Raw genomic sequence first — 15,608 nt, forward strand, 5'->3', positions numbered from 1 at the left:
TGTCAGAGATGAGTTTGCTCATGTTAAGTTATTTAAAATGCTTAGAACCGGTTTGCTTTAAGATGTTGAAAAGGACTATTTTCTGTTCTGCTAGAAGGAAGTAAGTGAAAAACAACTTTGTCTTTAGAAGAAATAGTTTTTCAATCTCTAAAGTGAGTATTCAGAATATTTTCTTTGTTCTCTGAAATCCATAATTAATATTTGTACCCCAAGAATTCTCAGTCTCAGAAATAAAGGTGTGTAATGCTCATGTGCCTCTGAAATAGACTTATGTATATTGCTGCGTTTTTGTTGTACCCAAATATACACAGCAATTGGGATGTTACAGGCTCAGTGTTAGTTGGTGGCTGATAGCAAAATACAGACCAGCTTTCAAAAGGAAAGGCAGACCTATTATACCAACTATCCTCAGCCCAGCAAGGCACATAAGTTACTAGGTGGAAAGGGTGTGAACTGCTCTTATGGCTTCAATGCAATTAGTTTAGTGGCTTAAGTTATGCACAATGGGTTAATCGCATTGCTGAAGATAGCCCTAATGTGGTTACTATGGAAAAGTCTGAACTTTTAACACAGCAACAAAAATGTTTACTTTCCAATGGCCCCCACTTTTGTTGAGGTTACTAAATGTTGCGCTTTTCTGTGGAAGTTATCATAGTGACCTGATATTTGTAGTACAGTACCTCTTTGGACTGTCTCTGCTGTATAGCCAGGATTCATTCTGCTGCTTCCAACCTTAGCCAAACAATCTCAGCAGTTCAGTATGAAATTACAGTTACTACTTCTGAAACCTAAAAGCTTTAGCAGTATTGCAGATTTCCATCTTTCCTAACACTTTGGCCTTTATTCTGAGTATGCAGGCACTACATTTTGACAACATATTTTACACTTCATTTTCTGAACAGTGTTTTATTAGATTAACTCAAAAAGGAAGACTAGCTTCTCATTTATCGTGACTTGCACATTCAGTCAAACACTGTGTGATACTGAGTAGTTTAAATCTCCAGTGTATGAACTGTAAATTGACATTAAAGACCTCTCTTAACATCCATTACTCTGTTTAAACAGTCGTGCAGAATTACTAGTTGCCAGTAATTTCTCCTTGAATACAAATATATCATCTGTTCTAATGTTGTTTTAACTCTCTTGATTTGCATGTCATGAAAGGAATATCTTAAAATTAGGAAATGGCAAGGCTGAATAGTGTAATGGATAATAGTGATGACTATTGCTATTTAGTAGAAGTTTTGGGTTTGCTTGCACATGAAATTACTAATTTTCTTAAAAGCTAATAATACTTTGGTTGCTGAGCATGGTCCTGGAGGATAAATACCCATCCTGCTGGGACCACCAATTTGGCCTCTTCAGTCTTATCACAAAAATCTGACCTGTGAGGATGTGAAGTATGCACTCTTCTGTTGCAAGAGATGACTTTCTTTACTTAGTTGCCCTTTAACGCATTCAGGCAGAACAGTGTGTACTCACCACACAGACTACAAAGAGAATTTCAAACCCCAGAGCTCTCCATTTATCACATTGCATAAGTGTGACAAATTTGGACAGAGGCACAATAAATAAATCAGTAAAACCCATGTAGAGTATACTGCAGGATGCATTTCAGGGTGGAATCTGAGAGCAGAGCTGTTGGTGAAGAGCTTGTCATTTCCAGTTCATGTAGCAGTTGTGAAAAACAGCTTTGCATCTTAATACTGCAGCAGTTTATTGATTTGCACTATAACCGAAGGACTGGGATCCTTGCTTCCCAAGGAGGTTATGTAGCCTGGTGACATGCATTCTGTACTTCTGAAGATTGAAATCAGAAACTCTGCCTACTGAAAACAGGACTGTTAGGGCCTGTCTATGGTAATACCTCCTCACTGTGTTGCCACATATTTGCCTCGCTGCAGTGTGTCTCCACCTGCTTATCCCGCCTCCTGTTATCTTTGCTATCTCTTTCTGCATGCTGCAGGGTGCACAGTAGCAGGCCAGAAAACCTTACCTCTTCATCCATTCTCCATCCCTTCTCGCAACCTGCTGCGCATCTTTTCCCACCTCATGCAGCTAAACAAGGCAAAGCAGGGAGCTGGAAATTCATTAGTTCTCCTCAAACTTGTTATCATGCCTGAATATTATTTGTTTTAAACCACATTGGGATTAAGATCCTTTGAAGTTCTTTGATAAGTGTTTAGGGGAAAATGAGATGCGAGTTTAAGCTTCTGATATTTTGTAACAGCATATATAACACCAGTGTTCAAATTTATGCTTAAACCAGCTGTTTTAGAGTCACATTTAACCAAAAATTAATTAGCCTGGAAAAGAATGACTGAAACTTGATTATATTTAAGTTTGTATTTCAGCTTCCATCTGTGGTGAAATCAAGACCTATTCAGCTTTATGATCATTCATGGTGATGGCTTGATTTTTATTCTTATAGATTACAAATTTCTTGCTTGCTTGTTGTCTTTGTATATTAAGAATGACCTTATTTAAAAACTCCTTGTGGTTTAACTTTCTTAGCAGGAACATTATCATACACAGTTGAAACTCATGTGGTGAGAAAAGGCATGTGCCTCTAGCAAAAGCCTGGTTCTATCCATGTATTTGCACTACTTAGCCGATATGTGCAAAAGTTGATCTGTGCTGATGCTTGATAACAGTATGTGGCAGCTAGCTGTATGTATGGCTGACCAGTTGTTTATCCAGTTACTGTGTTTATGCAGACACAATTAGTACTTTCACAGCTCAACTCTCCTCTTGTTTGTTGTTTGTTTTTTTTTTATATCTAGCCACCACTGTCCTCATCACTAATGTGACATTGAGTGCCCAACATAGAGAGATGGAAAAACTTATCCTTGGAGCAGCTGGTCTTAATATATAGCTGTTTTGCAGAAACATTCGATTAGAAACAACTTGCTTTCCTTGAACAATAAAAAATGAAACTGTTTACTCCTTAAATCAAAGCATATATTTGGAATGATCTTGTGAAACAACAAAATTTTTCCCAGCATGTAGGCTTCATGTACTGCAAAGATGTAATGACAAATGCTTTGCGGAATAACTGCTGTTTAAACACTGGTCATGCCCATTCTGTGCAGCAGTAAAAGGGGCTCTGTTGCTGGTTTCATAGACTTCAGTGACTCCTACCATCAATGTTCAGTTTGTGGCAGCCTCCTATATAGACTAGGCTATAAGGTGCATTTAGAAAGCACATATGTCGGGCTGGTTCTCAGGAAAAGTCTATACTGTGAGCCTGACTTATTAAGACTGAGGTGCTGTGATGCATGTTTTAAGTATTTTTAGATCCCATACTCATTGGGCAAATATTCTCCTGCTTCTTTCTTATAAATGTAATGGCTATTGGAGTAGTAGCTATCTATAGATCTGTTCAGGAACAGCTGTATAAAAACTGCTGTTGTCACGTGAGCATAAACATATTAAGAAGCTATTTCTCTGCATTCCAGCTGATTAAAGACTGTAAGCAACATTCAAAGGCCTGTGTACATGTGAGGGGCATGGTACAGTCAAGTGCTGAGACAAAACATGACTGTAATGGATTTACAGTGAGAGTGCCCTACATCTTTTTATTTAAAAACTGCTGCAGTCAGAAACCCTGCATATTGTTGTAGGTACATGGATGATGGTAAACTCTTTCCTGGCAGAGCAGACAGTTGGTAAAATCTACGTTTTCTGTGGGGTTTTTTTTGTGTGTGTGCTTAGTACACTTTCTAGCCTGTTGTTCACTAATAGTATCTCATATTTCTTTCTTTTAGTCTTATTTCTTGTGATTAACATTCCACTGTTCATGCCAGTGAATTCATCTGGGGTTGACCCGCAGTGTGTTCAAGCTGGAGTTCGTACCCTCCTAATCCTAGGTCTCCTTCATGAATATCTTCCTTGCCTGTAGCCTGGGTGAAGCCTGTTCTGTCCTGTGCTGGCCCTGGTATGTGAGCAGACGATTCGTAGTTTTCAGTCAGTTCGTCATTATTTATGATATAATCTGTGCCATCATCCTTCAGTTGATCCTGTATTTGAACAAAGAAAAATATCAGTGGAAGGGAGACTGAGGAGGTTTTTTGCTAAAGCTTAAATGAAGAACAAGTCTGATGAAATTCCACTTTTATTTCATTATTTGCTTCAGGTGTTAATTTAGTATCTTGATGTTGATTAAAGCAAATAGTTGCTTACTATGTTCTGCTCTTGAGCAGCGTTGAGAAACATAACCTACCCTTCAGATCTTTAAGATAATTTCAGTGCTTAAACATCACTGATGGGTAGCCAATACTTCCAGCATCTGGCTGAATAATTCAGAACATGTCACTCACGTGAAGCTTGCAATATTAGTGGCTATTCTTGAAAATGTAGCACAGCACCTCCCAAGATCTCTTCTCTACACCCCTGAAGAAATTGTATAATTCTTAGCCTTAAAAGTAATAAGCTTTGGAAAAAGGACTCTAGAAAAATGTTTCAATGAGTATGGCAGGTTTTGGATTACACCTTAAATACAATTAACCAAGGTAGGTACTTACGCCATATGCACTGGGGCTGGTCAGAAGCCTGGCAACAGGATTACACCATTCAGGTAATGTCGTCGTGAGAGGTGGACCAGCGTGGGTTAAGATAGGTTTTAGGTATCTGAAGTTTGTTAAAGAATATTTCCTATACAGATATTGATGTTAACACTCTTCTCTCTTGGACAAAGAGATTTCATTTTAAAGCATAAGGGAATCATCTAACCAAATGGAAACATAGAAAATACTATCTCTTTACCCACCTGTTACCGCATACATTCACCTGTAATCAGTCTTGTCTAATGTTTTTTAGTAACAACAAAAAAACCACCAGTCAAAACCAACCCTCCCCCTTCCAAAAAAAAAAACCCCGCCCAAATGCTAAAACACTTGATGCTCAAAATCTGACTTGAAGAGTACCAGAATGTCTGAAGGGGATGTATTGTGGGATACATAAATGCAGTAGGAGCTGGAAGAGAGGAAATGTGTACTAGATAATCCTGTTTACTTATTCTCATCTGCTGTTTGCTCTAAGTGTGTGATCTCTTATGCAATTTTAACAGGAAACCATTTAAGATGCAACTGTATCAGCTACTTTATATAAGAACAGTAGTGAATGTTTTCTTAAATGCATATACTCAGCCTTTTGCAAAATCAGTGCATTTCTTCAATAGGCAAAGTGTATTTCATCAAATATTAAGTTTCTTTATCGCTGGGAGTGTACATAAGTTGTTCTCTGTAATACTTTATTTTCAGTATTCAACGCATTTGTTTTACACTTCATACATCAATTCTCCTTTATATAAAATTATGTAAATAAGTTAGGAACAGGCTTTATGCTATCGTCTTGCACCTGTCTTTCCAATCTTCTCATCCCAAAGTACTTTATTGAGATAAAAGAAAAACCTGCTCATCTTGAGCAACTATATCATTCTTGTACCTGTCAATAACGGCTCTCCCATGAGTCCTTCAAGTTGACTTATCCTCTCTGCTACTTTTACTCACAAAGTAATTTTCTGTGTTTTTTGGGAAGCAGGTCTGTCAGCTCTTTTTGCTCCCAGGAAAAATTTGCTTTATTGATTGTTGTCTCACTTTCTCCCCCCTGCTCCTTTCTCTTGCTTGCTTGCTTGTGCTCTCTCCCTCACTTTTTCTCTCTGCCTCCTTAAAGAAGAAAGGAACAAATGTAAAACTGAGCAGTGATTCAAGTCCTGCAGCAATATTGTAGAAAAACCGAGTAAGTAACAATGGGTCTTAAACCATTCCAGTGCCTCCTTTTCTTTCATAATTGGTTGTTTATGGTATCGCTGCTTTACACACCAAGTACAAATTCTGAATCCTGAACAGTTATGTAAAACATCCTTATGATCTCAGTTACTGATTGAAAAGCTAAATAACTTCCTCTGCTGTCCTCCATACTACAGCCATGGAAGTTGTGCTATAGTTATCTGGGTTTTGTGTGCATTTGTGTATTTTTTTTTTTTAAAATTAAATTGCATCTGTCAGAGGATTGTGTGATTCCTTCATCCAATGTCATATACTGAGTTAGTGTGGAAAAAAAAATTGAGTCTACTTCAAAAAAGATTGTAAGATTGTAATATAAATTCTTAGCAGAACCATGATCAAGGTGGGAATCTCATGAGATCAAATTTTGTAGGGAAAGTTTAGATCTTCTTGCTTCTGTAAGAGTAAAATCAAACCAAACAATCCTTTTCTGATCCATGCCCAGTCTTATTTGAAACCTCCAAAGTGCCAAGCAGTTAAGAGCTATTATTAAAAAGCAATATATGAAAGCCATCAATTAGAGTTGTTCTGTTTTCAGAACTTCAGAAAAAACTAATTAAAAGGCCAAAAATGGAAGTAGGAGCCTAGTTCTAGGTTTTTAATCTTTGGAAATATTGGCTTTGTTAGTACAAACAACTTGAATTGTTTGAACTGAGTTGTCAGACCTGGCATGAAAAATACAGGCTTCTAATGGAAGTTGCATTTGATTATACTGAGTTCTGTCTGCTCTGTTCTTTTATTTTTTTTTCAGAATAAGTAACTGAAGATTTAATATTAGTCAACATTTCCTCCTTAATCTGATGATCTCTGAGCTAGGCCTAACTTCTAAGCAGCCTTATAACTTCATAACAAGCTTTTATACCTCTCAGTAAAAATTTGAGTCCTGTTTTCCTCCCATGCTTGCACCACATCATATAGGAATAGGAGGTGCAATCTACTTGGCTGCCACAGTAGTCTTCAGTATTTTGACCCACCACCACTTTTAGCATAAACTGTTGTGTCTGGTGTGTTTAACTAGTTGCTATGTGTGTACACTGATGTTTAAATTGAGTGATGGCTTCATTTTGGGCTGCAACATATCCTCTACATCCCCTTGCTTTTGCAGTTGTGCCGACATGTTCATTGTGTATTGTCCGTGCTTCTGCTTTGAAGCCTCTTGAGATGTGGTTTAAAGCAAAGACAATTTTCTTGTGCTTGGCATGATGCTTCTGATTTTGCAATAAATTTATTTGTCTCTTTGTTCCTTATTTAACTAGTTATTATTTAGCCCACTAAAGGAACTTAAGTTGCACTGGCCTATTTTTCATTGTTTTAATAACCTATGTCATAAATGTTTCCTCTTTATTGTTGGCACATTTGCTTTATAATATTACAGACATAATCACATTGTTCAGTGCAGCATGAAGAAGGAATTCTAACCCATGTGCAGTGCTGGCACTTCAAAACTATATCAGACATGGGTCTATAGCGTTTTAAGGCTGGCAGAGAAGTATTATCACACTCCAGGTGCTTTGATTGCATCTCCAGGGAGAAATAATTTAAATAGTGTAATAGAAAAAGGTAGATTTTGCACTAAGGCTGCTTTAAAAATTGGAAGAAACTAAGTGTAAACCTCTTAGCATAACTCAGGAATTACTGCTGCACCAAATTCATGCCTGCCTAATTCAGGGATAGGGGAAAACATCGTATCAATCAACCCACTTCTAGATTTGCACTTTAGCCATCCATGGGCAGAACAGCCCACCTGCATGTCTCTGCTTCTACACCATATGATATACTGTGTTAAAGAACTTCCTTAATATTGTATAGGTGGTAACTTCTAAGTTGGGGAACTGAATTCAGGATGCCTGTATATGCACATGTATAGAATTTTAATCCGTATAGAGTGCTGGCACATTAGCATGCTTTGCTTTCATAATCAAATACCAATTTTTCCATTGATTCCACACACCTTCAGGCTTCTGCTCTCAGTTCACATGCCCAGAAATGTTTACCCTGGGTCCCCTCGTTTCTGGTTGAACATCCCTTTGTTCAGGCAGTTCCAGTCTCTCCTTGCCATTAGCGAGGCACACTTCCTGTCCCTTCCTGTATCACTGCCACCAGACTCAACATCTAAATCTGTTTACCCCTTCCTGGTCCACTTCTGTCTCTTCTGAATTTGACTTATGATGTCCTCTTCTGTACTGCCCAGCAACAAGCAAAGAAGGTAATGCCACTGCAGATAAAGCAGTTGGCAAGTGTCTGAACAGTGTAGCCAAAAGTTGAATCACAGGCAAGTTGTTCACGGGGGCTGATGAGGCTGAGGAGTTCAAACAAGGGCTGTGGGAGGGTACAGTGTGCTCAACAGTAACAGAACCTTCAGAATTTAGCTCTTCAAATTGAAGAGTATGGGGTTTTGGTTGTTTTGTGGGTTGGTTTTTTTTTTTTTTGAAGGGTATCAATAGCCAATTTTTCAGTCTCACAATGTGATTTAGTTTAGGATGGAGTTTCAAAGAAATGGCACAAGGCATCCCTAGGGTGGAGTATGAGGTCTTTGCTCTATGTACAGTGCATTTAAACATAATCTCATGAGGATTTATAAGGAACAAAATAATAGAATTGCATTATTTTTATTTTTTCCCCCAAAAACATTATACCTGAAACAAGTATCTATCACGGAAATTATCTTCCTATATAGTTACTGTTTTGCAAAAATACAGGTTACCTGAGCCAGACTTTTCAAGTGAGAAGTCTCAGGTAATCTTGATGAGAAACACTACTGCAACTAGTCATATGGCAGAACATTTAGGATTTCCTTTATGCAGAAAATTCTGAGACTTCAAAATATTTTTTGCATCATATTGGGATGAAAAATCTGAATCTCAAAAATTCTGGGTTTTTTTAGGCCAATAAGTATCAAACAGCCACACTTTGTTAAATTGATATGTTCTTTCCAAACTTGGAGAATGTTGGTAAAAATTACTATCTTTTTGATAAAATGATATTAGCATGTTCAAATAGGGAAAAATATTCTGGCTGTTTTGACTCGGACTTAAAGGAGGTTCACTCTCTTTCTGTTGGAGAAAGAGAGTCCTAGTCTAACTGTGGCTCTGCTGAAAACTAATAGTAAGAGAGAAATAACTTGCAGCTGGGGGGGTGGGGAATAAAAACAACAGCAAACCAATCACAACAACAAAAACCCCAAACGAAACACCCCACACACACACACTCTGACGAAGCAAGAGATGTGGTCACAGTCAGAAATACACATGGCAGCTCTGCTTAAGCTCTGTAAAGTCCTGCATTTGGCCCAGAAGGTATTTTAACTTTTGCCTCATCACATAATGGGGGCTCTGTAACTCAAGGTAATGCCATCCTCCCCAAAGGCAAATATACCCACACTGTAATATTTACTATTAAAAAGCCCCACAGTACAGGAATTTTTGTGATACTGGTCAAAGTTACATATAGCGATTTTTTTTCTTTTTTTTTTGACACTATTTTCCTATATCAAATGGCACTATAAATACACATTCTATTGCTAGGTGTTATACTTCTGCTGTAGGCATGAGTCTGTAGAGGTAAATGTCACCACTCCCAGAATCCATTCTTTGTGCAATGTTTTTAAGATTACTTGAGGCTTGCAGCCTTTATTTTAAAATGTCCCTTTTGTGAATATTTTTATTTAAGTCTGAGTTTGTAAATTGGTTATGTCATGAGTTTAATACTACTCTTTGTTGTGTTTATTAAGAAACATACATAAGAAATCCATCAAAGAAAATATGTCACTTCTGTTCCTTCAGTCTATTTTCTGTAGTAGAGACAAATGATGTTTTGTTCCTTGGTAGGGTGTTGGGTGGGTTTTTTTTTGTGTGGGTGGTTTGTTTGTTTTTTTTTTTTTTTGAGAGGGAATGATTTTGATATTAGCCATGTGATAGCCTAAAGAGTAAAAATTTCCATTTTGGTAGTGTTTGAATTGGGAGCAGGCAAACCATGAAACTTTGATTATCTGTTTAAGTTCTGCACGTGGCTGACTCCTGCTAACAGCTGACTGAGATTATTTGGTTACTTTATGCAACAGCTCACGTGCATGACTGAGCTGGTGAGGCACAGAGACATCTCCAGGTCCCAAGTGCATGCACTGCAGATTAAAATCACCTGAAGAAGGAGAGGTTTTTAGAGGGGGTCTCTCCTGACTCTTGTGAGAGATGAAGATGTTTTCTCGTGTACTGGGGAATTGTCTTCAGAGGATGGGGAGTTACCAGCGTAGACTGTAGAAAAGTGCACGGCATGGTTATGTTAGATTTCATTGTAAAAATAACAGATATGTTTTTGAAAAGACCACGACATCTATAGTGAATTAACATGTAAAGGTAACCTAATCTGCACTGTGGAGAAAGCTGAGAAGGAATCACTAAATCTGGCATAAATAATATTTTAACTTATAGCCGTTATTAGTGAATTCTGCTCTAGTTCTTTGACTCTTCTCCTTTTACGAAGTAGTTTAAAAAAAATAAAATTCACACTACCGTTGTAACTTAATATTAAACAACTGAGGATAAGTGGAATCATACTTTAGTCCTGCAAAGTCAAATCATCAGGTTGTTTTTTGTTTGTTTGTTTTTTTAAGATTCATTCTTTCTGTCTACCTTTGTCTTTCTCATGTCTGAGAGCAGAGAGGGTGGATGAAAATCGGTGGTAATAGAACTAGTTCAATATATCCTTACAGTACAGGAAAGTTGGTCTGACTGTCAGATTGTAGAGGCAGATGTAGTGTCAGACCCAAAGAATTAACTCTGGCTTTTATGCAGAATATGGCTAAAAATTTGCTGCTTTCAACTCTGAAACTGTAAGCATTGCAGAGATGTGGGCAAAATGGAGGGAGTTAATAGAATTGATTTTAGTCAGGTCTTTTTACACATAAGTAGCTGCAGACTGACAAGTGGCTTGTTCTCTAGTACGCACTGAGCAAAATGTGTGGGATATTTGCAGACCATGGGCTTCTGGTTGTGAGCTTACTGAAGCAGAGAAGAAAACTGAGACATCTTACTGAAGTTATTTGAAGCCTATTATATTCTGAATATAACTCTTCCACGCAAAGAAAAAATGTGAGACATAAATGGGAACTTGCTTATACAACTGATGAGTGGGTAATGCAGCTACTCTTGAAAACAGAAGGATAGGGCATGCAAAAGGATAGAAGAATACTTATATAAGATTCAAAAGGAATATATGAACAGGCACTAATATCAGACAAATTAACATTAGAAAGAGCTTTGGAAGATGCAAACTATGTGGGACAGCTAAAGAGAAGAAAAAAAAAAAACCACCTTGACATCAGTTGTATAATAACAAGGAAATGACCCTCCATCCAACAAAAAAACCCCAACCAAAATATAACCAACTACAAAAAATAATGCACCACCAGAGACGCATAGGAGTCAGCTACACACATAACGAAGAGAGAAGGCTGTATTGCATTAGTGGCATCAGCATTGATGACATGCATGTGACGTCTCAGAAAAATGTGTGTGATTCAAAATTGATATCATTGGAGGATTCATCTCCTCTATCTTCAGATGCCTTATAGTAGGATATTGGAAAGAAATCTAATCTACCAGCCTTACTTTTCATCATTAAAGAGAAATGGCCAATTCCCAAGGCAGTTAGTATCATCCTGCAGTGCTGGAGTTAATTGGAATTAATTGAAACTAGGATGATTTTCTTTCCCTTTATTGACTATAAAAGAGCCTGAACAACTAGATTAGACTTTGGCTAACAATTAAATATCTCAAGTTTGGTGAAACAAATCTCACTTCAGGACATATGTAAATAGGAGCCCTGAGGCAAAAATATAAGAAAAAAACCCACAACATCCTCAGTACTAAGGGAAACTAGGAGTGTATGAAAGGCATCCATTTCCATAATGAAGTGCTATATTAAATGCTTTTAGAAGAAAGAAGATAAAAGCAATACGTTTAAATATGGCATCAAAGCCAGCAGCAGAAACAAACAACTTTAAAATCATTAAGTTTGTGAAAACCTGAATGACCATGGAATTCATAAAAAGAAATTTCACCTCAGAGAAAACTTAAAAAGACTTCCTGGCATGTTTGAAGGCATAGAAAATTTCTCAGGACATTGCAAAACTGGTCTACCCGTGGCTTGGCAATAGGGTTTCTTTTCCTGTAAAAAAGGAACTTATGCGTATGGTACATCTTTAGCATGATTACAAAGCTAGAGATACTATTGGCACGACTAAGCTAAATTATTGCATTTAAAAGGATGAACACTGGTGTTACCTAGCTGTGCGTAGACCCTTAAGGCCTTAAAATGCCAGCTGCTTCAGATGAGATGACTTTCAAGCTCTTCACGTGAAGCGCATCAACTGTATAAAATGTCTCAGCCCTGGTACTGGCAGAGGGAATGCGTGTAGAAGAGCAAGCAGGTTAGCAGGGATTTCGGCACTCTGTGTGGAAGACTATGCTTCATGAGAATGTCCTTGGCACAACCATCTGCCTAAGAAGTATTCCAGAAAGCAGATGTGTGAAGAATGAGGACTGGCAGCAGTTACACGCCTTGCTAATGACAATCTAATACCAGTGGCACGACAAATTTAATCATTTGCAAGATGCAGAGAGAGTAAAGCTTAAAGATTAAATGCAATGAAGTGCAAGTACAAACTGGTTTTGATCAAATGAATTACTTCAGTTGCATCATAGAGGAACAGAGAAAAGTTCCAATCCAAATAAAGTGAAAGCTATAAAGCTTTTAAAAAAACCCCTCTTATCAATAAATTACATTGGGTACAATGAACTTGCACGTACTAAGACAGGTACTGAGGATAGGAATGGTTGTAGTGCATCTACCTTGAGAGGAGAACTTGGAGACCAGGAGGGTGTTGGAAGGAGTGGGTAGCAAGAGGCTAACGTGAACAAGGCTTTCCAAACGAGATAGGCATCATTCTGCTCAAACTAAAATACTACAGTGAAAGCAGGGCAATAAAATGGCTACTAGAACTTTGTAAGCAACAGCTGGAGTAATATTCTTGCTATGGACCTCTGGTGATGTGGACTGAGAGCTACAGCCAGTGTACCAAAATTACACTTAAATAGGAAAATAATTATCTGGCATATTTTCAGGAAGTCAGATCACATATTTTATCATTACATAGATATAACTACACAGTAACACTTAAAATAGTTCACAGATCTGTGGAGAGCGTTTTTGACGGATCTCCGGTTTCTGCATTGCCAAGATTCAGAGGATGCTCTCACAGTTATGAAGGTACAGCTTGAAAGGAAAATATGATCCCCTATGAGAAAATCCTGTAAAGAACTTATTTTCTTGCACGATTTTGTTGAAGGATGAGCTATAAGTGTGGAAGAAGGCTTGGAGGAATAATGTGTCTTATTTTCTGATGCTTGCTTGTGTTTGTAAAGATGCTAACAAAAACAGAAACAAAAGTGATAATTAGCTGTATCTTTAGGAAAAAAAAAAAAGAGATGATCTGTATAAAAATAACAGAATCTCCCTTCCTCTATCAGAAGACTGTGGAAAAAAGAGTAAATAAGGAGGTGGGTGTCATGCCAGAAGGAAAGAGAACAGTAGCTCCAAAGAAAATGAAAATTTTAAAGAAGTTTTTTTGAGGACTAGTTGGTATAGTAGTGAAGATAGACCAGAGAGCTGTTCTCTTGGCCCAGTATGAGTGTACAAACAGAACTGTGATCAGGGATTTGTGTATCCCTATAGAACATAAAAGCAGGGCACCAAGGTGACCTGTGCTGGGTGAAGCCCCCGGCAAAGCTGACAGCAACAGAGTAACATGCAATGTACTAATGAAATTATATTAGTGCTTATTTGTACAGTTGTGAGAAACAATGCTCATTCCAGATATGGAAGTAGATTCAAAACCTGTGTGAGAAGATCAGGACATGGTTTAGCACTTTTGCAGAGGACTGTTTTACTCAGTAGTGTACTTCTGGCCGGTTAAGTAATGAGTAAGAGGCGCTGGAAGTGACTTAAAAAAAGCAGTCTTTTAATCTCCCTATGCTGAGCTGAGCCGAGCTGCTGAGAGCAGGATAGCCTTTGTAAAGCCTTGTTAATAGAAAGCTTGTTTAGTTTAATATATCCTCTGAGAATCTCTAGTCCTGTGAGCAGATTGGTCTAAGGATTATGTCTTCAGATTCTCCAGCAGCTTTTTCCACAGTGTAACCCATGTTACATGCACAATTATCTAGCTGGATGAAGTTGGAAGTCTCTAATAGGTTTGTGAAGAAAGCACGTAAAGAAGTGGAGGGCTCAGTGTTGAGGAAGCGAAGACGTATTGCACAGGACTAGGTTCCGGTGTAATACAATGAAAGCAGCTTTCTGGCAAGCCAGATCTTTGCTTTTGTAAAGATATTTTAAAACAGAGAAAGACCAGTTTGAAAACCCTCATGATATAATGTTCCCTAAGAGGTATGCAAATTTCAGTGCAAAGAACAATTGAGGATAACGAATTATGGCAGATACCATAGCAAAAAAAAAAATAATAATAAAAAAAATTACTGAATGAGGATAATTGCAGCTTTTATACTGCTAGAAGTGAAAGAAATGTGAGGTATTTATCCTATTACAGTTTAAAATTCTAAATAGGTAAAACAATATTTTGTTTAGGGACAGTGGCAGATTAAAATAACAGCACAGAGGATACATACTAAAAGAGATCAAACTGCCTTTTGATCAGCAGAGAAGCTTATAAAATATAAAACAGAAATAGGAAAAACTAGCACTGGATTTCCAGTTGGGATAGTTCATCTCACTGCTGCTATCGCTGTACTAGTCTGGAGCGCAATAACCAAACTCTTAACACCTGTCTTTGTGCACAAGGCTTTCCTGTGAGCCTGTGAACGAATGGTAGAGAAACATACGTTGAGTGAGGACAGTGTGCTGTGATGGAGAAAATTTGAGACACACAAGGCGGGCGGGGTGTGTGCAGGGTGGGAACAAGAGAGATCTTTGTGAGTGTGACAAGTGACTTTTATGGTTTGGTGAAAAGTATAGTTGGGCAAAGGTGGGGAAAAAACCGATTATTTTTGCTAGGGTGAAGATTTGAAGGGGATATAGTTTTGCAAAGCTATGGTATTCTAGATGAGAAGCTACAATGAGAATTTCTAAGCCTTTCTTCTGTTTTACTCCATTTTTAAAGGAATGTGGGGACTTAACGAAATTAAAGGGTGCTCACTTTCAGGCAAACAGAAAGATGTATGATTTTACAGCAGCAATTCATGGTGTGGCAATCATTGCCTGAAGAAATCACGGAGCTTGTGAGAAAGGGAAGTGTAATCTGATACTGTAACACAATTACAGCTGTGCAAGCCAAGGCAAGAGGGGGGTGACAGACCTTAGGCCTCCGGGAGGGGTGAGGGAATACCCCTGCTTATTTCTGTACAACCCACAAGATGTAATTGTAGGCTTTTATTTTTTCCATCTGCTGCTGGGACATCAGCGTGATGGTAAATAACGAATGTGCCACAGTACGAGGAGATCTGTGCCCTTGTAATGCTGTCATTGCTGTGTTTGGATAAAGTATAAAATGCTTTTGTAATTTTTTTAATGGATTACTTTTGATGTGTTATTAGAGATGTTGCAGGTATTAGTCAGGCATTGGTTTCAGAGAGGTTAAGCCAGTCTCTTAAAGCTTGCCTACCTCATGTCTGACAGTTCATTATGTTTCCAGTGAAAGATTCTGGAAACAGATCATGAAAGATATTTTTGTTATAATTTGGCATCAGTCCCTTCTATTTATTGGCACAATACACTGTGCACATGTACCAAGGCTGGCACTGACCCAAATACAGG

The 15,608-nt window shown here is 38.0% G+C and overlaps 1 protein-coding gene across 3 annotated transcripts in view; it reads right to left on the reverse strand.

The window, feature by feature from the left end:
* Positions 1 to 1,052: 1,052 nt before the first annotated feature.
* The window catches only part of SLC9A9 (solute carrier family 9 member A9), a 208,555-nt gene continuing 193,999 nt past the window's right edge, over positions 1,053 to 15,608 (reverse strand). For all 3 annotated transcript variants that reach the window (XM_054206426.1, XM_054206424.1, XM_054206425.1), the window contains 2 exons: positions 4,524 to 4,629; positions 1,053 to 4,019 (listed from right to left, as the gene is read on the reverse strand). In XM_054206426.1, the coding sequence (XP_054062401.1) occupies positions 3,798 to 4,019; positions 4,524 to 4,629 (328 nt within the window). In that variant the 3' untranslated portion in view covers positions 1,053 to 3,797. The remainder of the gene's footprint in view (positions 4,020 to 4,523; positions 4,630 to 15,608) is intronic.

This window comes from Rissa tridactyla, chromosome 6 (assembly GCF_028500815.1).
Source record: "Rissa tridactyla isolate bRisTri1 chromosome 6, bRisTri1.patW.cur.20221130, whole genome shotgun sequence".
In the NCBI taxonomy this organism is placed as follows: domain Eukaryota; kingdom Metazoa; phylum Chordata; class Aves; order Charadriiformes; family Laridae; genus Rissa; species Rissa tridactyla.